This window comes from Rhamphochromis longiceps, linkage group LG9 (assembly GCF_057381845.1).
Source record: "Rhamphochromis longiceps isolate RC_006_pf linkage group LG9, R_longiceps_female_GT1.1, whole genome shotgun sequence".
Classification (NCBI taxonomy): Eukaryota; Metazoa; Chordata; class Actinopteri; order Cichliformes; family Cichlidae; genus Rhamphochromis; species Rhamphochromis longiceps.
Genome location: NC_140565.1, coordinates 20,490,457 through 20,517,486, shown reverse-complemented (window position 1 = coordinate 20,517,486; position 27,030 = coordinate 20,490,457). Strand labels below are relative to the sequence as shown.

At 45.5% G+C, this 27,030-nt stretch overlaps 1 protein-coding gene across 3 annotated transcripts; it reads right to left on the bottom strand.

Moving 5' to 3' along the window:
* Nucleotides 1-214: 214 nt before the first annotated feature.
* boc (BOC cell adhesion associated, oncogene regulated) lies at nt 215-26,526 on the bottom strand. 3 transcript variants are annotated; one of them, XM_085418737.1, is made up of 19 exons: nt 26,294-26,526; nt 15,870-16,002; nt 11,568-11,696; nt 10,638-10,910; nt 7,028-7,174; nt 6,346-6,489; nt 5,956-6,249; nt 4,837-5,109; nt 4,487-4,752; nt 4,237-4,402; nt 3,822-3,890; nt 3,339-3,548; nt 2,807-2,982; nt 2,503-2,725; nt 2,204-2,392; nt 1,910-2,112; nt 1,737-1,819; nt 1,317-1,465; nt 215-1,166 (listed from the first exon to the last, which is right to left on the bottom strand). In XM_085418737.1, exons 3-19 carry the CDS (start codon nt 11,677-11,679, stop codon nt 997-999), a joined length of 3,147 nt encoding a protein of 1,048 aa, XP_085274863.1. In that variant the 5' UTR covers nt 11,680-11,696; nt 15,870-16,002; nt 26,294-26,526; the 3' UTR covers nt 215-996. The 3 variants fall into 3 exon arrangements, with proteins under 3 accessions (XP_085274863.1, XP_085274864.1, XP_085274862.1); XM_085418738.1 differs by lacking the exon at nt 15,870-16,002 and having other exon boundaries at nt 1,313-1,465; XM_085418736.1 differs by lacking the exon at nt 15,870-16,002 and having other exon boundaries at nt 26,294-26,525.
* Between the last annotated feature and the right edge of the window lie 504 nt (nt 26,527-27,030).

The window sequence follows — 27,030 nt, the reverse complement described above, 5'->3', positions numbered from 1 at the left end:
TAAAAAAGCAACCAATTTCCAAAGAAATTTTCTGAAAGACTTTTAAAAAGCTTAAAGAACTAATGCTCAAGATTCACAAACGACTCGACTCAATTTCATAAGCATTTATTTACATGCAATAGTGCTCCAGCATGTGCAACCACAGAACAGCTACACTTTAAAAAGAAAAAAAAAGGGAGTGTAGATTCAGGATCTCCTTCATTTTGATTGCAGATGTCTCTGTCAAAGACTAACACTTATGTACCGACCAGTGAGGGAGGAATAATACTGACACACCTGTCGCAGCAGCCTCACCTGGCAGTCTTTTGGTAACCAGCAAACAAGTAAACACAGAAATGGTTGCAGTATAAAGTTCAGCTTATCAATGACTGAGTTAAAGACATTTTCCAGAATCTCTCCCATTCAGTGATTTAAAAAAAATATACCAAAATAAATAAACTATACAATATATAATCTCTTGTACACTACTGAAACAATGATTTATGTTGCATACACTTGTTAATAGTTTGTTAATGACGAACAATGCATAATACATTTGTGTTACTGCTATACAGAAATGACCGAGAACGTGATATCGCAGAGCTAAACAGCACCTCGTGACAGCATCAGACTGGGTCCGATTGTGTTTCTGTCTAAAGCTAAGTACCTAAAAGGTCCAGACTAAGGATGGAGGAAGGCTGGGAAAGACATGATTGGTGGGGAGGGTTTAGTTGTGAAGTGCTGAACTGAGAGGAAGTCCCTGGAAACTCCAGACTCTTCTTCACACAAGGAATAAAGGTCTCAAATGCAGACAGACAAAAAGACAACATACTACTCCCTTTGTCCATGACATAGCGTGAGGAGATCTATGAATAAAAAGTCACTTTCTTTTCAATATGAAAATAACCTTATATACAGTATAATCGGACACTTATGTACAAAAGCATAAATATATAAATATCTGTGATACAAAAATAAATATTTTCTCTCTTTTTGTTTACGGTTTATTTAAGTCTCTCATGCATCTGTCACGCTGGCCGTCCCCTCGTCCTCGGGGGACGCTTCATTTGGGAGGATGTTCACTTCCTGTATAGCTGCATCTTGGGATTGTGGCGTTGTGGCTGCTGAAGAGGATGTGGTGAAAATCCCTTCGTCCTCCAGAGAGAGAAGCGGGAAAGATGCCGGCTCTGCGGTAAAGAGAGAGGAATGGTGAGAAGATGACAGGAGGATTCAACAACAACAACACCAAAACAAAGGCATCCTTAAAAGATGCTCGTTTGGTTGATAATAAAAGAAGAACATTATGAGCAGATATTAATGGAGACATCCTCACATACTTGGAGCGATGTCCTCCGTTTTGTCTCCACCACAGAAGCCGCCATCACCTCCCGCGTCCTGTGAGTTTAAAAGCTGATGTGGGGAGTTGAGGAGCTGGAGAGTGGAGTCATCTGGAGAATAGCAGGAGTGCTCAGGATGATCAGGGCCACTGAAGAAAACAAGAAAAACATATTTATTAGACTTTTTTTTATTGTCCATACCAGTTGTGACGTTTGGGATGTTCAGCCAACAAATTTCTTCAACATTTATCCAGGTGTTCAGTTTAAATTCTTGAGCCTGTTGGTCAAAATTCAGTTTTCTTGCTCATCAAATCAGGACAAAAAGGTTTTTTTAATGTCACTAGTTCATATTGGTAGAATTATTTTACGGTGTTAGTCCAGTACATTAAAAAGTAAATAAGTGTTATAATGAAAACACACCTGGTAGAATAGTGGTAAACAGGCAGGTGTCCATTGGGCTGTTGCAGCAGCGTGTCACACTCCATATCACAATCCACACTATCCTGCACAGACAGACGAGCATACATTAAATATTCAAACAAAAACTCGTGGATAGTATAAAACCTAGTTTTGTTTTTGTTTTGTTTTTTTACCTGCTGGAGGCCAGGCAGGCAGTGCTTAGGTTTGCCATTTGGTGTGTATTCTCCGTTGGCGGGGTACACGCCATGTGGAGCAGTCATGTGAGTATCCAGCGGGCAGTGGCCCACTAATGCAAGTCCCTGAAGAGGAACCATGGTGTACTGACATGACGACACGGGGGAGGCCACAGCGGGGAAGCACATGTCGGTTGTTTGCTCTGAAATGAGGACAAAACAGGAATTACACGGATGTGGACGGGGAAGATGTTAATCCCTGTAAAGACTCGAGGAACGGCAAAGTGCACTCACTCTGTTTGGCCCAAGCCCGCCACAGGCAGAAGGGGATGAAGGCGACAATAATGAAGACGAAGGCTCCCAGGACAACGCCAACTATGAGGTAGGGGAGGTCGCCGGGGCGAGGCACACCTACACCTGGCGGTCCATACCGAGGGTCAGTGGGAGTCTCTGATGGGAGAGGCTTTTGGGAGTTAGGACGAGCTGTAGAAAAAAGGAGAAAGAGGAAAAAATTTAACTATTAGCAAAGAAACTCTTTTGTAAAAGACAAGACCAACTGACTGCGACAAGCTTTCGCCAACAAAGCACCTCACCTTTTGTTTCAAGGATGACGACATTGCCAAATTCGCTCTCTCCCTTCTCGTTGAAGCTCTGCATCTTGATGTCGTAGGCGGTCTCGGGCTGCAGGTCCGTAATCGAGTGCCAGTATCTGTCCCCTTCCACCACATCCTTCTTATAGTCGCTGTCATTATCGCTGTCTGTCGGCCGGTAGTAGATGTAGAAACCGTAGATGGGCGTGTTGTTTACTGGAGTGTACTGTCGAGGGGGAGAATAAATCACATTATAAATCACTGCAAGCTTGTTTTTGAAATCCTCAATCTCCTTCTGGACACTCACCGTCCATTTGAGAATGATGGTGGTCTCGTTGATGGCCTCATTATAGGTAATGTAGGGTCCATCGACGGGGCGTTCGTGTGTTCTCCCGCCAACCACCGTGTATGCCTTGGAAGGGGCGCTGGGAGGACTGGAACCAATCACGTTCACCGCTACCACACGGAACTTATAGGACGTACCTACAGGGAGAGGAACGGGCATTGTTCATCTCTGGGATTACAACCAGCCAGTGGCGCTTTCCCATTGTTGTGCTGATTAATGAGGCTTGTTTTCACTTTACTGTCTGTTTTCTTTGAGCAAATGCGATGCTGTGCTGTGCTTTTGACTGATGGCAACAATTACTGAGATGATTGAAACAACACTCATTATGGTGATAAATTTTGCAGACCATGGGAATGTAATTATGTGGACATCATTGTTGTAATGATATGTGGTACGACATGTCCTACTGCTCCCCCCACCCCCACCGAGCCAGAGTAAACAGCTTTGAGCAACAACGCTACGGTTTTGAAAAGAGGGTGTGAAGATGGCTGACCTTTCTCCAGGCCCGTGATCTCCACGGAGAGTCGCGACGGGGGGATGTTCTCCACCGCCGTCACCCAGTCCTCTCCTGCCTTCTTCACCTTCTTGTACTCCACCCGAAACGACTGGATGGGGAAGCCGCGGTTACCGCGAGGAATCCAAGTCACGTACGCCGACATCTCAGTCGCTGTGGAGACCGTGGGCTTGTCGGGGGCTTCGGGAGCTGAAGAAAAGCAGGAAAGAGTGTCAAATGGAAGCTACAAACAGGGACAATATACTCAAACTAGTGAGAGAAAGTTCAACAACGGTCACGTTCAGGACTTACTGGGAGCTCATCCTTCAGGGAACAGAAATGCAAGAGAAAGTGAGACTTGTTAGTGAAAGGAGAAGGTGAAACTGTATCTAGCTCTGTTCATAATCAAAGTAATAGATTTATTAGTATTGTTAATCAGAGAGGAGTTTGTCTCAGTAATACACAGGACTGTTGAGAGCTTACGAGAGAGGCTTGGTGAGGGGACAGAGGGAGTCTTTGGAGGATCATTTGACACTCCCAGATTTTTGCGACCTGTGGACAAAAGAGATAAGGCACCACATCATCTTAAAGAAATATACTCCAAGTCATTTTTAAAGGAAAGGACTGGTGTCACTTTCTGACTCCCTGAGTCTGAGAAGTCAAAAGTTAAGATGTGTTTAAAGCTGTCAAAATAATGATTACCTTAAAGTGCCTCAGTGTTTAGCAAACATGACTCAAAACGGAACAAATAAGGGAATTTCTTGGGGACTATTTTTTTACAGGCAGATTATGCAGCAGCACGCTGATGTGAACTGACCACAAGTACCCGGCATGAAAAAAAAAAAGCACCTGGCGCGAAGACTGAAGGAATCTAGTAGGATAACAGCTGTTGTTGTACCTTTGCCGGTTCTGAAGGTCATCATGGCTGGTTGTCCCAGCCCTGCACAGTTCTTGGCAGTCATCTCGACCTCATACAAGCTGTCCGGCTGCAGCTTGGATAGAGTCAGCTTATGGAGAGAGCCCGGGATACTGGTGGAGGTCCAGTCTGCAAGAAGTTCTCCCACCTGAGAGGCAGAGCAGGCTCAGTTACTAACACAAGAACACATGTGTGACTCTAAAAAGTTTAGACGATGAGCTTCTTGCAGTACCTTTCTGTATTTTATCATATACTCCAGTACAGGAGGTCCATGCTCGTGCCGCGGCTTCCAGGTGAGCTCATAATAGTCAGCCTTGCCTGTGCGTGGCTGACTGAGGATGATGGGGGCTTCTGCAGGCATGTACCCTGGAAATTCTGAGCAGTCTAGAGGCAACATGGCACCTGCAACCCCCGGCCTCACAGGCGGCTGCTCTCTCAGCACCTTGTCTGGGCTGAGCGGGCGGTAAATGGAAGGCAGCCTCCCTCGGGATAAAGTCCCTGTAACGAAACAAGAAGGATGACATCTAACATCTGTGAAATAAAAGAAAATCATCAACAAATTACCAAACTGAACCCACTCACCGGTTGATACGGTGATGAGGCGAGCGGAGGCCTGTGAGCTGCCCACCCCGTTCTCAGCCATGCACTGGTACAGCCCGTCATCCCGGGGGCCCACTTTGGAGATGCGCAGCCCCCGGGAGGTGAGGCGGTGGCGAGAAGACTGGGCGAGCGGCTGGGCGTTGTGGAGCCACATCACAGAGGGAGCGGGCTTACCGCGGGCCTGGCAGATGAAGCGCACCGTGTCGCCGTACACGACTTCCCGCTGCTGCAGCTCCACCATCACCTGAGGAGGCTCTGCAGGGAAAAGAAACACACAAAGGAGAGAGGTGAGGAGGCCGACCTGAAACTCTGTGCATATGCATCTGTGTGGATCTAGGAAACATTTGACTATTTTCTGGTATTTGTAGACCAAACTACTAATCGAGGTAAACTTCGGCGCTTCGGTGAATACAATCGTTCACCAAAACACTTAATTGATCTCCTGATTCCTTAAGATTGCTTTACAAGTGCCAAAAATCTCCAATATTTACATTTTTATATAACTATTTTTGTCTCGCTAAACATCCAAACCCCAAAATGTTCTAACTATAGTGGAAATACTATGAGCTGGAAACAACATGGTTCGTGTTCTTGCTTGATAAGTGACTTAATCGATTCTGAAAACACAGTTGTAGTGTGTGTGTGTGTAAGGGGGTGTGTGGAGCCAGGCTGGGCCAGCTAGTTGATGGTTGGCTGCTTGTGAATGGGGGAAAAGACAGAGCTCATTACAGCTACAGCAGCACTCTGGCTTTAATTAGAGCCAGCTGCAGAGAGACGAGCCCACAATACATTCATACACAAACATGCACGCACGCACGCACGCACACACACACAGAAAATCACTGTAAAAACAGTCATCCATAACCTAGACACACTCAATCAAGTCCTGGTGCAGAATAGAGAGCTCTGTCTCCACCAACTCTGTGTTGCAAAACACCGCCCACACTGCTCCTCTCTCACACACTCTGTACATACAGACCCCGTCTTGCCAGTCCGCCAAACAGGAGTCGATGTAATTATTAAATCCATGACACGGAAAAAACTTAAAACAAAACAAAAGTACCTTGTAGAGTCAAACAAAAAACACTTCATTTTACTCACCAAACACTTGGACGTCATAGAGCACCACGGCAGAGCTGGCCGAGCCGATGCCGTTGTCTGCCCCGCAAGCGTAAGTGCCCGAGTCTCCCTCGCCGACTGCATCGATAAGCAGGTTGCTAAGCAGGAAACGCGTGTTGTTGTGGAGACGCAGGTCCTGCCCGTCCTTTGCCCACGTGACCTGGGGAGTTGGGATGCCACTGGCCACACACTCCAGCACCAGCCGCTGTCCTTTAGTCACCATGATGGAGCGGGGTGCCGGCGGGTAAATGATCCGAGCCGCTTCTGATGTGGAGCCTGAAAGAATCGAGGCATTGTGCGTGTGAGCACCTACGAGTAAAATGCGTCCCCGCAAGACCAGAATGCCATGCTGAATGAGCAATAGTGACTCACGGCGTATGCGCAGACGATCAGCAGAGGTGGACGTTTTAACCTCCTGAGTGACGGGGTTGTAGGCAGCACACTTGTAGGGTCCCTCATCATCACGTGTGGCATTGGCTATCTGCAGGTTCCCTGATGGCATGATGAGGTAGTTCCCTGCAGGACCAAACAAAAACATAAGTCTGAGTGAGAGGGGTGCAGAAGAAAAGCAGAGAAAATAATCAGAAATACCACAGAGACAAAGAGGAACCATAGAAAAACCGAGTCCATGTTGTGAAACAGCGTGGGTAATATGAGCCCTGTGTGCCATTCCAATACATAGCTGCACTTCCAGCTGAAGCCACAGAGTGGCACTGTCGAGTCTGACCCAAGTGAATGCTCTTCAACGTGGTATTCATTTCCTCACAGATAAGGTAGATATCAGTACCTACAGCTCCCAGGCATCATCAGCATACCAGCTACAAACCACTGGAGCTTTTCTTCTCTTCCAGGCAACTTAGAAGTAAATAGTTTGAAAAATAAACAACTGCATTCCCATGTTTCAACATTCTCCAGATAATGCCCTTATCGGTGGTTTTACGATGGGTCAGATAGCAGGATTATAGCATTCCGGTAAATTACGAAGATAGTATGGGAATTAAGGAGAGAGAGTGAATGCTATAAAAGATCTTGAGGGATTAAAGCAGCTGGTTACCTTTGGATGTTTCCAGCCACTCCTGTTTGACGCTGTAGCGAACCTGAGCCTTGGGCTGGCTTTCGGGGAGGTGACATTCAATAACAGCCGTGTTGCCTTCATCCACTTCGATCTCCTGCTGGTCATCGGGCTCAAAGTCCCGCAGCTCTAAAAAACAACAAAGACATGAGGAGAAAAGTCAGCGCCGTCTCATAGCTACAACACATTTCACCCTTCTTTCATCATCTTAATATGCAGTGTAAATCACGTCTAACTGCACATGTATACAGTCATTCCTCGGCTTCAGATGTACAAAACCGCAATATTCAGAGCAATAATAACTGTGCTGTTCCCATGTTGGGTGTCTCTCATGTCAGTCCGACTTTGCTGTGTTGTAACCACATTCCCACAGCTTCTCTAATGTTCCCTCTTTTTGGAAAAAAAACTTCTACCTCCACTTCTTTCCCACTGCTCGTCTTTACGTGATCCGCTGAAATTCGCAGGAATTTTAGGAAAGCACTTCAAGCTAATTTTTCTGGTGTCAGTAACATTTGAGTAGGCCACATTAATCTTGTCAAACATTATACCGGGGGACTGGAGCCGGGTCAGATTCTGTGGGAAATGGTGGGAGTGGGGATTACCGGGGCCATGTGCTGTGACTGTGTCCCACAGACACACGGTCTGCACAGCATAGACACTTATCTGGCCCCCTGACCTTCTAAGCCCCCTGCCTGAGCGGCCTGGAGGCCTGGCATTGGGGGGAGGGGTCAAAGGGGAGAAAGCGCCATCCTATAGGGTTTCATTGCCATTTTATAGATTTGAAGCAGAGAGAACCTAACATGAGACAGAGAGAAGAAACAGGAGCAAAGAGAACAGCACAGGAGGGGAAAATAACACCCAAAGAAATTTGTCATTAAGGCGTCCAACAGTGAAATGAAAGATAAATAAAACTTCTCCAGGAACGTAATTAAACGTCTGCCAGCCTTTGTTGATTTATTCTTAACAAACACAGCCTCTCCATTCTTTCCAGAGCTGCTATAACTGGGGTGTTTTTCTTGGACCCGGCACACCGAGCTGCCCGTATGCACACACAGTCAGCTGATGAGTCTTTGTACACCTCTGTGCAGCAGCAACAGGAGTCCCTCCCGCACGCACGTCTCTAAAAGGGGGCAGGGATAGCTCAGTAGGTAAAGTGGTCGCCCCATGATCGGAAGGTCGGCGGTTCGAATCCACTTAACGGCTACCCTGAGGTACCCCTGAGCAAGGTACCGTCCCTACACACTGCTCCCTGGGCGCCTGCTTAGTGGGCTGCCCACTGCTTCACTGAGTGAATGGGTCAAATGCAGAGAAAAACAAGTAATTTCCCCATGGGGATCAATAAAGTATCCATTATTATTAATTCAATAAGCAAAGTTTAGTTAACAGTATCTATTGATAGGGGCTTTAAAGTGATTTACTAAAAGCACTGAACAAACACATTCACTGCGGGCAGTCGATTTATCCACCACGCACGCTGGATCTGCCCCCTCTGCAGGCGCCTGGGGGAGCTTTAATAGGCGTAATGGGGGAGATTGTCTAACACGCACGCACACATTAACAACAAACACACAACACAACCCTATGCCTGTGTCAGCTCTTATTCTGAAAGATGAGAATCCCAGCCAGGACATGTCAAGCTTAGCGGGGTGTGTTGAAGGGGAAAAAACCTCAAGGATAGGCCATGTGGCGCTCCATTTGCAAAATCAATCAGGTGCTGTTTTTACAGACACCCCTTCCCCCACCTCATATCTCCCCACTCCACCTTCCTCCTCCTTCTCTTGGCTGTTTCTCCCAAATTCCTTCATATACACCTTTTAACGCCCCCTCTCACAACTCTACTGCCCCGCATTCTTCACAGGAAAAAGAAAAATCCCCTCACGGGTGCCTCTCAGGTGTGCACGCGAGCGCGCGCATGTGATGTTTCTTGTGAGTGCATCCTGCATGGATGGAGGATTGATGGCATTCATAAAGTGAAGCAGACCTCCCGCACCACGGCTGCTTGGCAGGGCGAGAAGGAGCGAGAGAGAGACAGTACATTCATCATCTTTATGTGCAGCAGCAACAGGAGTCCCGCGCGCACGTCTCTGAATTATAACACGTTATAGCAACGTGTTGTGCGTTCACGTTGTGCAGATACATGTTTCTACGGCAAAAAAAAAAAAAAAAAAAAAAAAAGGAGGAGGGTGATTGTCTGCACAAGAATTCAAGCGGGGGAGCTTTTAAGTGATGCCAAGAAGACGCAGATTTTTCGGAGTCGGATAGTGTGGAGGGTCTGGAGTCAACGTATCCTGATCACAAAAAAACATGTGCGTACAACTAAGAGGGCTCACAAGGAAAGGCAAGCACGTACACACTCCCCACGGAGCAGTTCCTTAGGCGGTTTGGGGGTGGCCGAGGAGAAGCAGTTATTAAATTAAAGAGGCTTTTTTGGGAAGGCGGGGCGAACAGACTGGCTCCACATGTGGTTGTCCCAGTGTGATTCATCCACTATTGGAGCAATCAATAACTTTTAATGCCTTTGTAGCTACAGCCTCTGGAGAAAACCCAAAGAAAAATAAGAGCGAGAGAGGTGAAGATGACAAAAAGAGGAGGATGAGGAGGAGAAAGAGAGAGAGGGAGACGGCGATAATGAAAGGAGGCGAGCTGAGAGAAAGTGACAGGGTGAAGAGTGAAAAACGTGCGAGGGGAAATGCGTGTGAAGATGATTGTGGAGGGATCCGAGGAGGCAGAGAATGTGACACCACGTCTCGTCTCGTGTCAGGATCTTGTCTCGACTGGCCTAAAAACAGCTTCCAGTTTCTGCAGCCGCATACATCACATCCCTACGCGTAAAACAATACTGGTAAAAGCACCCTCCCCACCCCCCTAGCTAATGGTGTGCTCTGCTGGGGCGTATACCTATATCCTCTGTCCACTCTTATCTCCACTCAGCCCTCAGCACAATTACGGGGCCATAACTTCTGGCGAGTCCTGCTGTCGGGCACTGCAGTGAGGAATGTGGTGTTGTGGGGAAAGCAAAGGGCCAATGAAGGTAGGGGGGCCTCCAAGCTAAGTCCTGCTGGTCCCCTTTCCTCCCCCCCACTTGCTCAGACTGGCCCCTGGGTCCCCTTCATTCCTCCAGCTCAGGTTTCACAGTTTCAGGCCCCCTTTTCAGTCCCACAATGGATATCAAATACAACACCGTACACTAGCAAAGCACTAAAAACGTCAGCATGGGGAATCATTTATTTTAACACTATTAAATTGACGCAGCTGTTTTTTGTCTGAGTACACAGAAGAAAAACTGCCTGACTGTGCAGAGTTAATCCACTTATTACTGATGTGCAACAGATTCTCACTGGAAGGACCAAAACTGCAGTAGGTTTATATTTTTTTTCTCCCCAAAACCACAAGTAGTGGAAAAGTACGAGGTTTACAGTGATGTACTGGTAAAGGTTTAAAGCAAACAAATGCCGCCCCTTCACTGCTTTTGTTCTACTTAGAGAGAGAGAAGGAAAAAAGTCCAACGCGTTCTTTGGATATTCTGACAAACCAAAAAGGGGCCCCTTTGTTTGTGTTTATTTGTCACAGCTTCGTGTGGGTGGCTACTCACTGGCAGCAGTGACGTTAGCAGGCACACTGGCTAGGGCTCCGGCGCTGGTGCTGGCCACACACTGGTATCTGCCAAGAGTCTGATTGGAGAGAACTGGGATGAACAGGCTGCTGGGCCTCAGCACTACACCCAAATCTCCGTCTACCAGCTCACGGCCGTTGAGGCGCCAGCTGATGTTGGCGGAGGCGGGACGGGCACTGCAATGCAGGGTGACGCTGCCTCCCAGCTTCTGCACCACGGATGTGGGCTCTTCGTTGAACGCCGGCACCTCGTCTGAGGAAACGATTAACAACAAGGATTCAGATGCAAATTAGAAACTCTTCATGTGAGCATGCGTATAAAAGATATTTACACGTCGGGGAACTGATATGTGTGTTTGCCATCATTTCTTTTCTTGATTAGTTGGAAATCCAAAGCAAAGTTTGACGTGATTAAACCACAAAATTTCCTACAACAGACCAAGAAAAGCAGCAAATTCCCAGACAAATGTTTGGCTTCTTTGGTTGCAAATTTTGCTTGAATCAGTGAATGAGCTAATCGCCGTGGCTCCACATACAATACTTGCATTATTTTTAGTGGCAAGAACAGCTCATGCACACTATTCCCGCCTTCCAATTTCTTTCAAATAAACTGCTGTACCTGCTGCCAGACACATAACATCTCACTCGCTGTGCCTCAGCCAGAATATTTTGTCCCTGGCAAGGACTTACTGTGCATCAGGTGTGTAAAGGCACTCAGTAACTGAGGGTAGAGTCAGGTAGAAAACTGCCACAGCAAATTGTGACTGAGGGCATGAAGACAGATGGATGGAAAAAGGAAACATTTTCATTATTACGTTGCTTACTGTTAATACACAGAGAGAGGAAATAGGCACTGGGATTACAGTGAGAGTGGGGTCCAGTACTTCACAAGCTAATGTTGTTTACTCACCGGTGAGTGAAGCGCCGCTCTGCAGGCAGCACAGCAGTACTGCGCCAAGAGCGCACAACACTGGAGCCCTTCTCTTTTTCATCCACGGAGTCCAGTCTTGCTTTCCAGACATCTTCCATACACTACCCCCTGAAACACACAACAACAGGAGGTGGTTAGAAAGGTCACGTACAGACTCTGAGCAAAACAGGCTTTAGTCAGTTTGTTTCAGTCAAACCTGACTGAAGCAAACAGGCAGAACTGCACCGAGACACGCATCCTCCATCTAAACAGCGCGCAGCTCCCTCTGATTGAATTTTACTTGTATACACACGTGCACGAACAGGCGGCCGCTAACGAAACACAAGCCAGGCGAGGCGGCGCGCTCAGCAGAAAAACTCCAGACACAAATAAAGTCTTTCTTTTCTGTCAGCCCCCATCTCACCGTTGACCCCATCCCCTCCCGCTGCGCCCGCACCCATCCAGCCCACGCTCATCAAAGGGGCGCCCTCATTCTGCGTGCCGTAACCCGACCCCTCCACCTTCCTGCTCAGGTGTAACCGATACAGGTAGAGCGGTATGAAGAGAGGGAAGAAGATAGAGGAGAAGACTAAAACACACAGGCTGCTTTCAAGAGTTTGGACAAAGAGCAACTAATGAGAGGTAGTAGAAGGGAGGGAGGCACAGGGTGGAAATGTATATATATCCTAGAAGTAAGGAGTGAGGATAAGATGGATACTTAAAATACAAATAGAGAAGTTGCTGGTAATGGTTAGTCTATTAACGGTTAATATAGAAAGAGGGGAGCTTTTCTCTCTCTCCCCTTGCTGCCAAGTTTCCCAAATTCTTTCCTGTCAGGTTAAACTAACAACTTCCCGTCAGGATGAGGAGGGTGGTCCTGCAAAACTAAATCTCCCCTTTCTCCCCACTCACTCGCTCTCTCCCTCACATGCACGCATGTCCTCGAACATACAACGGTCCCGTGAGGAACCTGCAGAAGTGGAAGCGGCACGCAACTTTGAACATGCATTTTTGTTCTGAGCTTAATAAGGCAAAGGGGATGATTACTGAAGCCTGCCTGCACACCAACGCGCTCACACACAGAGAAGGGTCCCAAGGCAGGACAGTAAGAGAATGGAAACTTTTACAGTGCACCTTCATCATCTAATGGTAGCAGTGAAGAAAAAAAGATTATTTATATATATATATATATATATATATATATATATATATATATATATATATATATATATATATATAAGTTTGGCTGCCTGGCACATGAAAACGAGCAGAGCGGTAGGGTGATGGAAAAGCAGCTGCAACAGCTCCACAAGGCCACACATCACTCTCTGCTCCGTTTTAATTGCACATTATGAATGTGTAAACAATTTCAGATGACTAATTCTCGTGCCATCAACAGCAACAAAGCAGCGCTCTGCGTGGAAAAGACAGCGTGGCGCAGTAATGATTAGTCAGCCCCGTAATGAATCGAGTTTATTTACACCAAGAAACAGAACTTTTTTCTCTTTTTTTAAAGCTGCTAAACGCTCCAGTGTTCCAGTTGTTTTTGTATGCTTCCTGCTGGGTGTTGGATTTTAAGATGCTACAACCCCCGCAAAAGCAAAAGGGAACTGGATTTGAGTGGTAACTCTACATAATGCTATTAGCACTGATGCAAAATTTGTATTAATACCCTGTTAGACAAAAACTCCAATCACTGATTTCTCTAGATTCACACATGTGTAGACCTTCTGTTTATCTCTCATTGTGACAAGCCCTCAAGAATGAGGATAACCCTTAGTGTCAGCCCTACATACATGTACAGTTTCATTTAATCACTCGTCCACACAAAGTGGCTCATCAGTAGCGGGCTCACTCTGTAAACAAACAGCACGCTACTGTGGGGACCAGGAGGGAGCAGAGCTGAAGGCCTGTGGCTTCTGTGGCTGGTCACTATATGGACACAACTCAGTACAGCTGCCCATAAAAAACACCTACATCTCTGTGGAGCACCTGTCCCGACTGTAAGAGTCACTAACCATAAACCAACTACACGCACAGCGGGACACGCTACCTCAGCGCGTAGCCCTCCCACATGTCCGATTTCTCATTCTTTTCAAAATAAAAGCACTAGCAATCAGACGAAGGACAGAGCTTTGTTGCAAAGGCACCTCGTACAATATCACTCCCTTAAAAAAAGAGCCCTGCTTCTCTGAGTGTGTCTGTTGGTCTGATTCATTAGCGAGCTGGGTCCTGTCTTTGCTTAGCGGATACCCTGCGTCAAGATGAAGAGTTGCCCTGACATCCATGTCCAACTTTTTCCATCACTCCTTCCCAGAGAAGCCAGAGAGGGAAAGAGGAGCCTCCCACGCATCAGCGACACTGATAAAAAACAGAGCACACACACACAGACAGCTCCCCTAAATTAAAAGCAGTGTGCATGTGCACTGGTGTGTCTGTTTGTGCGCACATATGCCTGTGACTGTTTTGTTACAGCCCTACCATGAGGAACGACGCCGCATGGCAAACACATTGTGCGAACAGCTTTGCGGTATATGAGACATACTTTAGTGACAGTGCAAGAGAGGGAACTCTGTGAACTGTTCAAATCTGCCAGTCCCACTGAACAAGTATGACTAGAGTGGAACCATTTCTGTAGTCACAGTAAGGACCTGAAACTCGACTCGCTACAGTTTTGATGTAGACCAGTAAAAGAGACAGCAAACGATGACAGCGCTGTGATTTTTAGATTTTGGGTAGCTGTTTTAATATTTATCTTTTGGGTAATATAGCTATTTTTTAGTTCAATTAAGGATTTTGTTCATTTAAGTATTGAAATAAAAAAAGTCTAAACTTGCTGACATTATTGAAAGATTTTCAACCTACCCCTGCAACAGGTGGGCCTCCATGCAACATATGCATTAAATAAAATGTGAAAAATCAACTTTTTATAAGCATAATTGTGCATATACACTGCTACAGATCCATATTAAACAGAGTTTCTGCAGGATTTCTTCTATCAGATCCATTCTTGTGGTTTCAGCAGGTTTAGATTTTCCTACCCTCCCTCAGTGCCTTCATGTTCCCTTTGAAATTTAGGGAGAAAAAAAAAAGACTTTGATGCTTATTACATCTATAAAGGTGTCAATAGAGAAAATGTTTTAATGGCACATATCCATGTATTGCACAAAAAATCCTTTCCAGACAGTTCTGTTCAAACCCTTTAAACTCATCTTGGTTTATCGTAGAGCTGGGCGATAGAACGATAACGATATGTATCGCGATATAACTTTTACTCAATAGAGAAATTAAGCTATCGTAGAGCTGGGCGATATGAGATTTTTTCATATCACGATATGTTTTTTTCATTTCAGGCGATAACGATATCTATCACGATATAAGCCAAATAACTATATTTGTAAGATTTAAATGTGCCGTTGCTCACAAGTAAAATGTGAAATAATCAGCAGCTTGTTTTTATTTAAATATTTATTTCCCATAATAAGTTCAACAGGGTAGATGTACTTAAGGAACATGAGACTTTTTCAGATAAATAAAGGCAAATATTGCAAACTACACAAAAGGCAGCCGCTAAAGCGTTTAAGTTTCAAAATAGAACAAACGAAACAGACTAAATTGTCAATTCCACTTAGAAACAAAATATTAATTCTAAAAATAAATCTTAGTTTGTTTTACAGAAGAACAGACAAAACTGACTAACTTTTGTCAATATCAAATAAACTGAGAACTAAAAGGAAATTCTCAATCTCTCCTTGTTGTATAGCTTAGCTTTTCAAACAGTTTTAACAGTTACTTTAGTCTGACAAAAGCCGAATGACGAATTAGCGCTTCCAGTCAGAGACTGAGGCTACGTCCACACGTACACGGGTATTTTTGAAAACTGAGATTTTCCGTTTTCGTTTTAAAAAATAATCCCGTCCACACATAAAGGCAGAAATGAAGGAAAACGCTGCTATGAACATGCCAAAGCAGCAGGTGGCGCTAGATTCCTAACTGTGCCGAAATGTTGGCCAATCAGAAGTCTAGAAGCCTCGGTGGGAAAAAGTAAACAAAGCTGGGGCATAGAAGCAGAACCGAGTCGTATGTGTGGAGGGACAGTAACTGTGTGTATATGTAAGCATTTAAACACTGCAGAGAGTAGAATTAACAGTAACAGTATTGTAGAAATTCATTTCACCGAAACAATAACGTGGCGCACAGTGTGACGCATGCTCCAGTTTATTGTATTTCCAGACTTGCTTTCGGCACAATTTACAGTGCACGCTACTCTGTTTTTTGTCAGACTTGAAATAGCCGAAATACCTTCACACTACGGAACTTCTATGGCTCTTCCGTTCGACAATCTCTCCGGCATTGGAACCATCGTCTGTTTTCTCTTCGGTCACGCTCGGTTGATTTTTCTAGTCGGCACGCGATAGACCTCGCCGCTCTTGTCCTCAAAGAAAAAAAAAAAAAAGGTCAGCCAATCCAAATTAAGTAGCGCAGAGCCGAACCAATCACAGCCGCAGCGTCACGTCGCGTGGCTTGTTACGTACAGCACAAGTGCCAAGCCGCACGTGTGTTTGTTTGGGAAGCAGCCAGCGGGTAATGGAGGAAATGAGTGTGCCGACTAGAAAAATCAACCGAGCGTGACCGAAGAGAAAACAGATGATGGTTCCAATGCCGGAGAGATTGTCGAACGGAAGAGCCATAGAAGTTCCGTAGTGTGAAGGTATTTCGGCTATTTCAAGTCTGACAAAAAACAGAGTAGCGTGCACTGTAAATTGTGCCGAAAGCAAGTCTGGAAATACAATAAACTGGAGCATGCGTCACACTGTGCGCCACGTTATTGTTTCGGTGAAATGAATTTCTACAATAGTGTTACTGTTAATTCTACTCTCTGCAGTGTTTAAATGCTTACATATACACACAGTTACTGTCCCTCCACACATACGACTCGGTTCTGCTTCTATGCCCCAGCTTTGTTTACTTTTTCCCACCGAGGCTTCTAGACTTCTGATTGGCCAACATTTCTGCACGGTTAGGAATCTAGCGCCACCTGCTGCTTTGGCATGTTCATAGCAGCGTTTTCCTTCATTTCTGCCTTTATGTGTGGACGGGATTATTTTTTAAAACGGAAACGGAAAATCTCCGTTTTCAAAAATACCCGTGTACGCGTGGAAGTAGCCTCAGTCTCTGACTGGAAGCGCTAATTCGTCATTCGGCTTTTGTCAGACTAAAGTAACTGTTAAAACTGTTTGAAAAGCTAAGCTATACAACAAGGAGAGATTGAGAATTTCCTTTTAGTTCTCAGTTTATTTGATATTGACAAAAGTTAGTCAGTTTTGTCTGTTCTTCTGTAAAACAAACTAAGATTTATTTTTAGAATTAATATTTTGTTTCTAAGTGGAATTGACAATTTAGTAGTTTGTTTCATTTGTTCTATTTTGAAACTTAAACGCTTTAGCGGCTGCCTTTTGTGTAGTTTGCAATATTTGCCTTTATTTATCTGAAAAAGTCTCATGTTCCTTAAGTACATCTACCCTGTTGAACTTATTATGGGAAATAAATATTTAAATAAAAACAAGCTGCTGATTATTTCACATTTTACTTGTGAGCAACGGCACATTTAAATCTTACAAATATAGTTATTTGGCTTATATCGTGATAGATATCGTTATCGCCTGAAATGAAAAAAACATATCGTGATATGAAAAAATCTCATATCGCCCAGCTCTAGTTTATCGTGATTAAAAAGTTCATTTTCATGGGAGGAGTTTTTAAGGGATTATCTTCGACTGCTGTGGTATTTTAATGGTCATCTCAGGGAGATCTTAAAGGTGTCTTGACTTGCAATTTGCTGTGAACACTTAATAACTTGCCTTCAGGACTAAGGAGTGATCACCTTAATAGTACGATTAAACATTTCTATCCAGGTGGGAGTGTCCTCAGGGGCAGAAACATATGAAAAATTATGAATGTAATTGTATGATGGCCAACCTTTTACAAAGTGCTTTCATCATATCACAAATGAGGGAATATGTTTTGGAAGAATTACATTCCATCCCTCCAGTAGAGTTACCATGCGGTGGACCAACACCATTGGTTACTGGACACAGATAGCTGTGGACAGCCAAACTAGCAATATACCATTTTTGTGTCCTCATGGTGTCCGCCTTGAATAGGCATCCATTCTTTGTGTCCTTGTTGTGCAGCATCTGCAAGGTCACGAAAAATTGGCAAGCACACGGATGTCTGCTCAGAGTCACGTGTTCGCCCTCGGATACCTAAATAAGCGTCACTTGAATTAAAACGGATGTTGGCCCATTTTGCATACTCTGAAACCAGAAGAAGAAGCTACTCTGTGCGGGTTCTTACTCCAACACCTGTTTGGAGAGGGCGAGGAGAAAGCACAAACAGCAGGCAGTGAGAGGTTGTGGCGGTGGTGTGCAGGCATGCATCACGAGCTGTAGGTATGCCGGTGTCTCATATGCCGTTGTGGGGCAGAGACACTTGACAGAAGTTCATTGTGAGCGTGCTAAGTAAAGACACCGGGGCCCCCGTTCTCTTGTGCCCCTGCCTCTGTGGATAAATTCATTTTGACAACCCTGCTAATTGGATAAAACCCGACTGGAGCCTCCTCCCCGAGCTCTCACATTCCATCTGCTTTCTAGCACGGAGAAGACGAACAGGAGAGAGAGGAGGCAGTGAAGGGGTATCAGGGTAGTAACTTCTCGTGAGGAGCTGAGCTGTTGAATATTTATCACCTCCCCAAAGTCCCCTCTTGCGCTCCCTCCTCCTCCCCCAGTTTTTACGTCTTTTTACAACCCGTGCGCTCCCCTCCACCCCACCCTATCCTCCCTTAAGGTTCTCCAAACACCACAAAGCCCCCCCTTTAGATAAACACATGCGGTGTCAAGTGTTAGGAGTGCCGGGGGTTCAACTGCCCCGCTCGGGCCCGCAGCCCACAATGCCACGCCGCATAGCTGTCATGCGGGAGGCCGGTTGCCCCTGGCGACGCTAACAGGCAGAACGCACCTTAATAGAGTGGAGAGTCATTGTAAAGCAGTGAGCCGGTGCACAGACAAAGACCCCGCAGACCCCTGGAGAAAGGGGAGACGCTACTCTGAAGGGTCCGGGGAAGAGCTGATGGGCCCTGCTCAATGACCAAAGAGAAGAGGGAGGGTGGGGTGGGGGGGGTGCTCAATGACCAAGAGGTTTCTGTAGTGGTGTGTGGAGAGTTTGTGGAGGCAGAGAGGAGGAGAGAGAGTTCGGTGCCTTTAAAGACTGATGTGAGCTGGGTGAAGGGGGTTTTATGGATGCAGGGGTAGGTGGGTGGGTGGAGAGGTTGACTGAGAAAGCTGAACAGCGACTCAAATTAATAGAGAGGATGTCAACTGGCAGGCGAGCAGGAGGAGAGAGCAGAGCCTCATCAATGAGCGGCTGTGTTCGAGGGAGCGTGTGTGAGAGCGTCGCTGAATGTCTCAACATATTTTCTCCTCATTCTGTCAATCTGTTGGCTGGCCTCTTAGCCTGGCCGGGGTTTTGGTGCTGAGTAAAGGAGGAGGACGCGCATGGTCCAACACAACCACATCCGGTTTACCATTAGACCATCACACAGGGCAACTACATAAAAGATGAGAAGGGGATTTTTATTCCAACAAATTCTCAAGAAAACACTGAGACAGGCGTCACATGTTAGCTGCTGGTCAATGACTTCCTTGTTCTGTTAAACCTAGAGTCCAACACCTAAAGATTTTCACCCAAAAGCTACATGGATTATTGACTAACCCGATTAACCAACTTTAGAAAGTCATTTATAGTTTCCTAAACCCCCAAAAAGACAGAATCAAAAGTCTTGTTTTGTCGAACTCGCAGTTTGAAAGCAAAAATATTTTTACTTCATTTTCTGCAATAATAAAAGGGAGAGTGGGAGCACATGCTGACACTGGAGATGCCAGCGTTAAACCAGCTAGTTTTGCAGATTATTCACTTAGCTGTTTCCGCACTAACTCTGCACATGGATTTTTTTTTTGGTCACCCAAAACATCAAAACTCAAATATGTACATATAATCTGAATAGAACTGGGCAGAAATACATGCGGTTTTGTGTTAGTTACTTTAGTATTAATGCGTGTACCTCTGGATGTTGCCCATCTCTACTATAATGCAGATAATGCAAAAACTGAAGCGGACAACCTCCGTTGTTTTCCCTTCTGCCAACTCAACACCAAAACTTGGCAGAGTCTAAGTCTAAAAATCGATTCCCACCTCTCTTTCCACTCCCCCGCAGACAAGAGGACATTATGGAGTCCCCTTTGGCATAAAAATGCTGCCCAACAGGTGGAGAGGGGGCCAGCTCAAATCCTCCACTCAAAACATCACTCGTTCTCATGCCACAAAAATTACACATCAAAAGCATCCCTAACGAGGTTGAGAACCTACCCCCTCCTCCTTCATAATACGCTCTCTCAAACACACACGCACGCTTCACAAAGTATTAACGAGCTATACGCCCGTCCAAGCCCTCCTTCACCCCCTCCCCAAACCGACACTAACGAGCTACAGTGCGTCTCGGGGATTAACGAGAGGGATCTGGACAGGCCTGCCATGTAGAGGAGGGGGCGTTCTAATCAATTAGGCACTGAAGCATTTGCATAATTTAGATAACGAAGCCGAATTAACCACGGAGAGCTAATTATGGTGCTATGGTGAGCACATCCACCCACATTCTTCTGCCTGGTGTGGGATGCCAGCGTGCCCACCAAGGCCATGGGAACAGGGCTGGATCATAGAGGCTTCCTGGGGAGTTAGTTAGACCTGGAAGGATGGGAGCGAGGAAGAAAGGAGTAGAAAAGATAGAATACCAGGGTTAGGAAGACAAAAGAATAGAGAAAGATGTACAGAAGAACAGGAAGAAGGACACTGAGACCATTCCATATTCTTACTCCATATTAATAAGGAATAGTATCCATTATTGTTATGGAATAAGGATATGGAGAATGATTAAGATAGAAAGATGGATAGAAACAGATGATAGAATTAAGGATACAAAAGCAAATAGAAGCATAGCAAAAATGTTAGAAAGATAGACGGCAGGATACAAGGACAGAAGGATGGATATAAAAAAGGATGATAGAAATAATTTTTTTTAAAAAAAGAATAGAAGGATGCCAAGAAGGAAAGGAGGACCGATAGAAAAAAGGATAATACCCAGGATTTCACAGTACTCATCGCACAAACACACACGCGCGTGCATGCAGTTACATATTTCATTTACCCACAACCATTCTCTCCTTGCACAAGAAGCACACACACTCAGTGACACATAAGCAAGCAATCACACAAACTCCTATTACATGGTAAAAGTATACTCACAGAGGCACATAAATATGCAGACCTCAGGAAGTTTTTCCAACACCAAATGTCAACACGCTAAAAAACAGGCTACCACTTATCCCAAGCCCGAGAAATAAAACGCACGCACGCCGCGGCATTCACGCATGCCAATATAGACTTTCATAGCTGTACGTATATGCAGCCTGCTCTTTGTGTGTCCCTGCGGCGCTGGGAGAGAGGGGAGGGAGAGAGGAGGGATACGGGGTGGGTTAAAGGGGGCCCCCCAACTCTTTTGGCAGCTCATGCATCAGAGTGAATGGAACCAATTATAAATCAAGAGCAATTTCTCCCCATTATTCAGCAGGAACCGGGAGGGGGGGGGACTGGCCCTACAACTCTCAGTGGGAGATGAAGGAAGGAAGAGAAAAGCAGAGCGGGTGAAATATTATATGAAAAACAGATACGAGGAGGCATTAGGAAATTGAGATAAGGTGGGGGGGTGACAGAAAGAGAGATGAGGGAATGGAGAAAGACTGTAAAGTTAGAAGGAGCAGGCCAAATGAGAAGGTTATAGGAAAAAACAGACATGAGGATGAATTGGGAAATGGATAAGAGGCAGGAACGTGAAGAGAAGGCGATGGGTTCGGCTGCGTCAACTGAGTTTGAGATGGTGCAATAGCGCCTGACAGCCTAGCTCATGGTTATCGAGTGAAAGCTGCTGCATCTCAAAGACATTCTTGGGAAGGGAAACAGCTGGAGGAGGCTCTTTTCAAAGAGAGCTCTCAGTTTCAGGAGCAGGATTTGTGAGACGCAGTAAAGCAGAGCTACCATTTGTCCTGTCACTCAAGGCCACGGATGTGCATTATCCTGCATAAAATAAAAACCTCATACAGATACAATTTGGACAGCAGACAGAGCCGCGCTGTCGATGGAAAATTCCAGCACTGATAACCTCAGGGGCCCAATACCTCACTAATCTGGTGCCCAGTGATTTATTCTGTTGAATCATGTCTTCTCCTGCCAGTCTGACATTCTTCGATGATGAGTTCTTGCTCTCTGGGGCAACACTTTAAATCTGATTATTGGTTGTAGCTCTGGGATACAACCCAGATTCCAGCTTTTTTTTTTTGTTGTTGCCGCTTTTATTGACCTATAACACAAGCTGGAGAAAAGAATACAACGCACTTATTATTCCAGCGTGCGTGCAGGCTCAGCGCGCCACACTCAGCGAGCCCGCACGCAAAAGGTGAGAAACTTAAGGAAACCAACGAAAGGGAGGAAACTTTTCCAACTGAGTGCATGAAAGAGAGCAGAAAGAGCAGGAACGTGACTGCGAGGCTTAAACCGAGCGGTTCCAGTCAGAATGCAATCTTAAGCATGTGTGTGAATGATCTATTAGAGCGTCTGGGTTGCTTTTGGCTCGTAATAACACCCCCCTAATCTTTGTCCAAATATCTGCTTTGCACACACAGGACTATTTGTCTGCACACACACACAGCTTTCTTACCAGAGTCTGGAGTTGATCAATGATCTAACAACACTCATACCGCACTCTCAATGTGCATTTGTGTGTGTGTGTTTGTGTAAGAGAGCGAGAATGAGAGTACGCCCTGGGTAACTTCATTATCCAATCAAGAACTTTTACTTTAAGCAGATCAACTCAACTAGTTTAAAGGCTTTGGATAATCTCTATAAAGCTGTTAAGACACTGGCTGTTTTTAATATACATATATGTGTATAAACTGAACACAGACGTGCAGATATGGTTTTGCAAACGTAGCCTAAAAGCGGGCTTCTGTAATGGAAAAAGCTGAACAACCATCTCTTGTTCAACAGACTTTTTCCCTTTCTTTCATTGCATCTAATTTATCTTCATTCCTTCTTCAATAATCTGCTTGATCACAGCCAAATTAGCATCTCCAACACTGTCAAAACTTTCTAGTTCCCCCCTTTTCTTTTTTTCGCCCACCTCCCTCCTCACATTCCTCTCTCCCTCTCACTCTGTGGTCCTGGCTGACAGGATCAAGAGAACAGAGGTATGCAGCCCCAGGGGAGGTGCCTAGACCCCGGCCACCTGCCAGTCCAGGTGTCCCTCTTTGGTTATCTGATGTCTGACTGGACACAGAAACCCTCCTGAGGGAACGAGGCTCAAGTCCAAGCTTCCAATCTGTCAGTGCGGGAGGACTAATGCACCGTATGTCAACAGGCCAATAATGTCTGGCAGTGGAAAATGAGGCAGCCTTATTTGGCAATGAGTGTGTTCCTCGCTCGTTTATGAAAAGTACATTAACCCAGAAAAACATCTGCTGAAATTATCAAGTAAACTAGTCACACTTCTCTCTCTCTCAAGTCTTTAGTAACCCTTTTTCTAATGCACTAATCTCAAAACCACCACGCAGGTGACAAGTAATACATTCTAGTGCAAGGAGATGATCTTGATGGGAGGGTAGCTACCACACACACACACACACACACACACACACACACACACACACACAAGCAAAGGCCTACAGATTCTCTCTGCAGGCTGTTATGACTGCATGAGCGTACCTGCTGTCAGAGATGAAAGCGTGCCCCCAGGATGGAGCTTTTTCTTCTTCACCTTTGTCAATTAACACGGATGTTACACCCACTACAACAATGGGTGCTTTTCAGAACCACAGTGAGAAACTTTTGGCTCCCAAAACCCGAGCGCGAGCGCACAGCGGTCCTTATGGATCTGCTGGCTATTCGCAATCTTGAAATGCATCTTTAAAATCCATTTATGTCTGCAGACTTTGATTTAAACCCAGATGTGAAAACACTCCCGGCTGCATGAGGGGTTAGTTAAAGCCTGTCCTCTTTGCCTTCATATCTTACATCATACCTCAACATGGCAAAGTCAATTTGGAAGCAAAGCTAAGATACGAGTGAGAAACTCTATTTCTGTTGGCGGCAGACCCAAATCCACACAGTAACTTTTCCTCACAGGCTATAACACATACGAAAGCTCAGCTCCTATAGGATGGATGAAAACTATCCAGCAACAGGCAAAATAGGGGAAAACTGTCTGTCTGGCAGGTAACCAAGATCAATGAAATTTAATTTCACTGAAGAAAAAGAAGGTTCTGCCGGTAACAGCCACATGAAACTGTAACCGAAAGACAATAAAGCAAGCTTCCTGTCCATATAGTCTTCATTCGCAGTCCTAAAAATGTAAAAAAAAAAAAAAAGAAGAAGAAAAACAACTTAATAGGAACATTGTATGGTTTTTTTAACATTAATTACAGTGTAATACACATATTATAGAGGCTTGAAACATGCCTGTGGTGCAGCATAATACATTGAGTCTGCTTTACTGTATGAAAGCATGTTAGTCTTCATTTACGAACCATCTACAAACGAGAAATGGCACCGCCTTGAGAAACATAACCAAAAACTTTTGAAAATGTAGTTTGGTATCAGAAGACTTATTTCTAAGAACTTATTTCGTATTTCTGTGAGAAATATCTGAAATGTTTGCTCAAAAATGTGTTCTCCCATCTTTAACACGTGGTTCGTGTTCACAAGTCAATAATGGTATGATGGTATTTAAACTTTTATGGGGAAATAAACTGTTTGAAAATGATAGTTTCTGCCCACAGTAGCAGCAGCTCCAATATTTTTGCTTAGTATTGCACAAGATTGATTAGCAACTCCCATAATTGTCCCCCCCCCCCCCCATTCCCCACATCAGCAATCAAAGGGGCCAAAGCCCTGTGAGAAACAGGCAGATAATCAGACAGGAATCATTTAGTTCAGCTTTGATCCACCCGCCTGCCAGAGATGATCAACAAAAACAACAAACCCTGCTACCAAACAAGAGGCTCCTTTTTTACTGAGACCAATTAATTCGCCCAGAAGCTGTGCGCCTAATTGGAGGAGGCCAGGCCATTCGTTTCGACTTTTAATCCAAGTGACATTGATTCAGCGGGAACAATCGGGCCCTCTTGTCTGATGCCATGTCTGTCACTGAATCGCGAAGCCGTCCTCCATGCAAGGCAGTGGAGGCTAAATGTAGACTAATCCAAATAACAAAACGACACCTGGGGTTGGAAACTCGAGCCCCTGCGGCTGTTTCTGCAGGCCTCCATCCACCTCCTCTCCACCCCTTACCTCCTTTCCCTCCACCCTGGGAGCCTTCACGGTGATGCAGCCTTTGGCCAGCGCTCAAAACTCGGGTGGGGGGATCAAGACGAACATTTAGTCATTAAATCAGACCTGGATGAGGGGAAGGCATCAGGGGAGACTCTCCTGACAGCGAGGCAGGATGCAGGGTTTCTCACCAACAGAGGTGCCAGTTTACTGGAGGCTTTAATGAGGTTAGTCTGACACCAGGACTTTGGTTTGGGGGTGAGAGGGAGTGAGTGGGACTCCACTCAGGTAGCAGTGTTTGGGTTTGTTGATGACAGCAGAAACATACAATCTGGTCGGGGCTTTTTTTGAGCACTTGGAGGAGGGTTGTGGGAAAAAAATAGAAGATTGCGGTCTAATGCGTAAACGTAACCAAACTGTTATGTTAAGATCCAACAACTTTGATAGCACTACATAAACTTCAGGGGGAGGGAAGGGGCAGGATTTTTAAAGATGGCTAAGCAGCACCGTAAAAAAAGAAATTAATTATTTATAAGAACTCTGAGAATTGGCTCTCGTTCTTTCTACTTCCTTACAAATCTACTCATCGGAGGTCACTGCTCACCCGCTTTTCTATACCTCACCACAACGATGCTGAGCATGAGGGTGATGTTGATGATATGGGGTAAATCTGGCAGAGCTCACCATGTCTGTCTCCTGTTACCCTATGGGAGCGACTATAGGCTGCGGCCTGCAAAACGTAGACACGTTTTCCCAAAGAAAAACGCAAGTATACCTAAACACACAGCCGTGAATCTCCGCGACGTGTTACGAGAGGTCCGTAGCTCTTCATAAACACGCATCGTGGTGAAATAGTCGCCAGAAAAGTGGGGGAAAACTTTGGGGGAAAATACGGACGCGAGACCAATCAGGGCGCAGGCTAAGTCCGAAACCAAAGTCAAATTTTTCCTTTTTTATATAAAAAGCAACTTCAAATCCAAAATCTGACCTCGAGGTGCGTCCCAATAATGCACGTCTGTGTCACGGGAACTTTGTAGCAGAGTTTTTGTGGATCATAAGGCTGGAGAAAGCGGAGGAAAAAAGCAAAACAAATGCGGCTATCGAAGCAGAGACGCCAGCATGAACGAACTAGTGATCAAACACCAAGAGTCGCACATTTCTCTGAAACAGAGTCACGGATGAGCCGGTGAAGTGCCCACAAGAGTCGGAAAACACGCAACATAGCCGATACGTTCATGTATAAAACTGTAACAACAGCGTAAAAAACACGGAGCGCACGAAGCGGTCAAACTTACCAAAACTGCACTGCTCGGCGCTCGCACCTCGTTTTAACCAGGCGATCTTCTCTTCGCGTCTGTCCTGCGTTTAAGTCCCCCAAGGAAAAAAAACACAACAGTTTTCGCTTCTCTTTTCCCTCTAAAGCCTTTGCTGCTTTAGTAATTTACTGCGATGCCACCGACATTTTCTTCGGCTCCCCCAAGTTCTCACATTGAAAGGCCGTTTTTGGATGACTGAGCTCTCAAACAATTCTCCCTTTTGCGACGCCTTTTCGGGTCCTCCCACTTCCCAAGCAGGAGGAGGGATCTGAACAATAGGGACTGGCTCCCAAACTCCCAGAGCTGGGTAGGTACTGCACCGCCGTTTGCCCCTACAGAGCGTATGCACAGCGTATGAGGACTTTGCAGAGATTGTGCTTAAAAGTAAAATGTGTAGGGGTGTTTTTAAAATGCAGATGGAGATAACTGTGAATAGAAAATATTTTTTAAAAATGAAGTTTTCTTTAAACTTTGGTGTTCTTTAGGAGGAAAGTGCGCCCCCTCCCCCTCCTCCTGCTCTGTTCCCCCTGATTTGCTATGCCTCGGTCCCCACAGGGTTTGTATTGACCCCCGTCCATTGAGGCCTGTAGGCCCTCCAGTGCAGCTGTGTAAGTGCTGTGCTGTTGTTGTGTTGTTGTGGACGGGACAAGTGTAGTCAGGTCTGTGCAGCACTCACACACACACACACACTCACTCTCATACTACAGTGATCACAG

Bases quoted from the DNA above. Each gene is read 5' to 3' on its own strand.
- boc (XM_085418737.1), bottom strand. From the start codon at position 11,679: ATGTCTGGAAAGCAAGACTGGACTCCGTGGATGAAAAAGAGAAGGGCT. The intron at 4,753-4,836 runs GTGAGTGGGTTC...GTTTCGTTACAG, and splicing joins CCTCATCACCGTATCAACCG to GGACTTTATCCCGAGGGAGG. The intron at 1,466-1,736 runs GTGTGTTTTCAT...TGTTTTCTTCAG, and splicing joins GTTTACCACTATTCTACCAG to TGGCCCTGATCATCCTGAGC.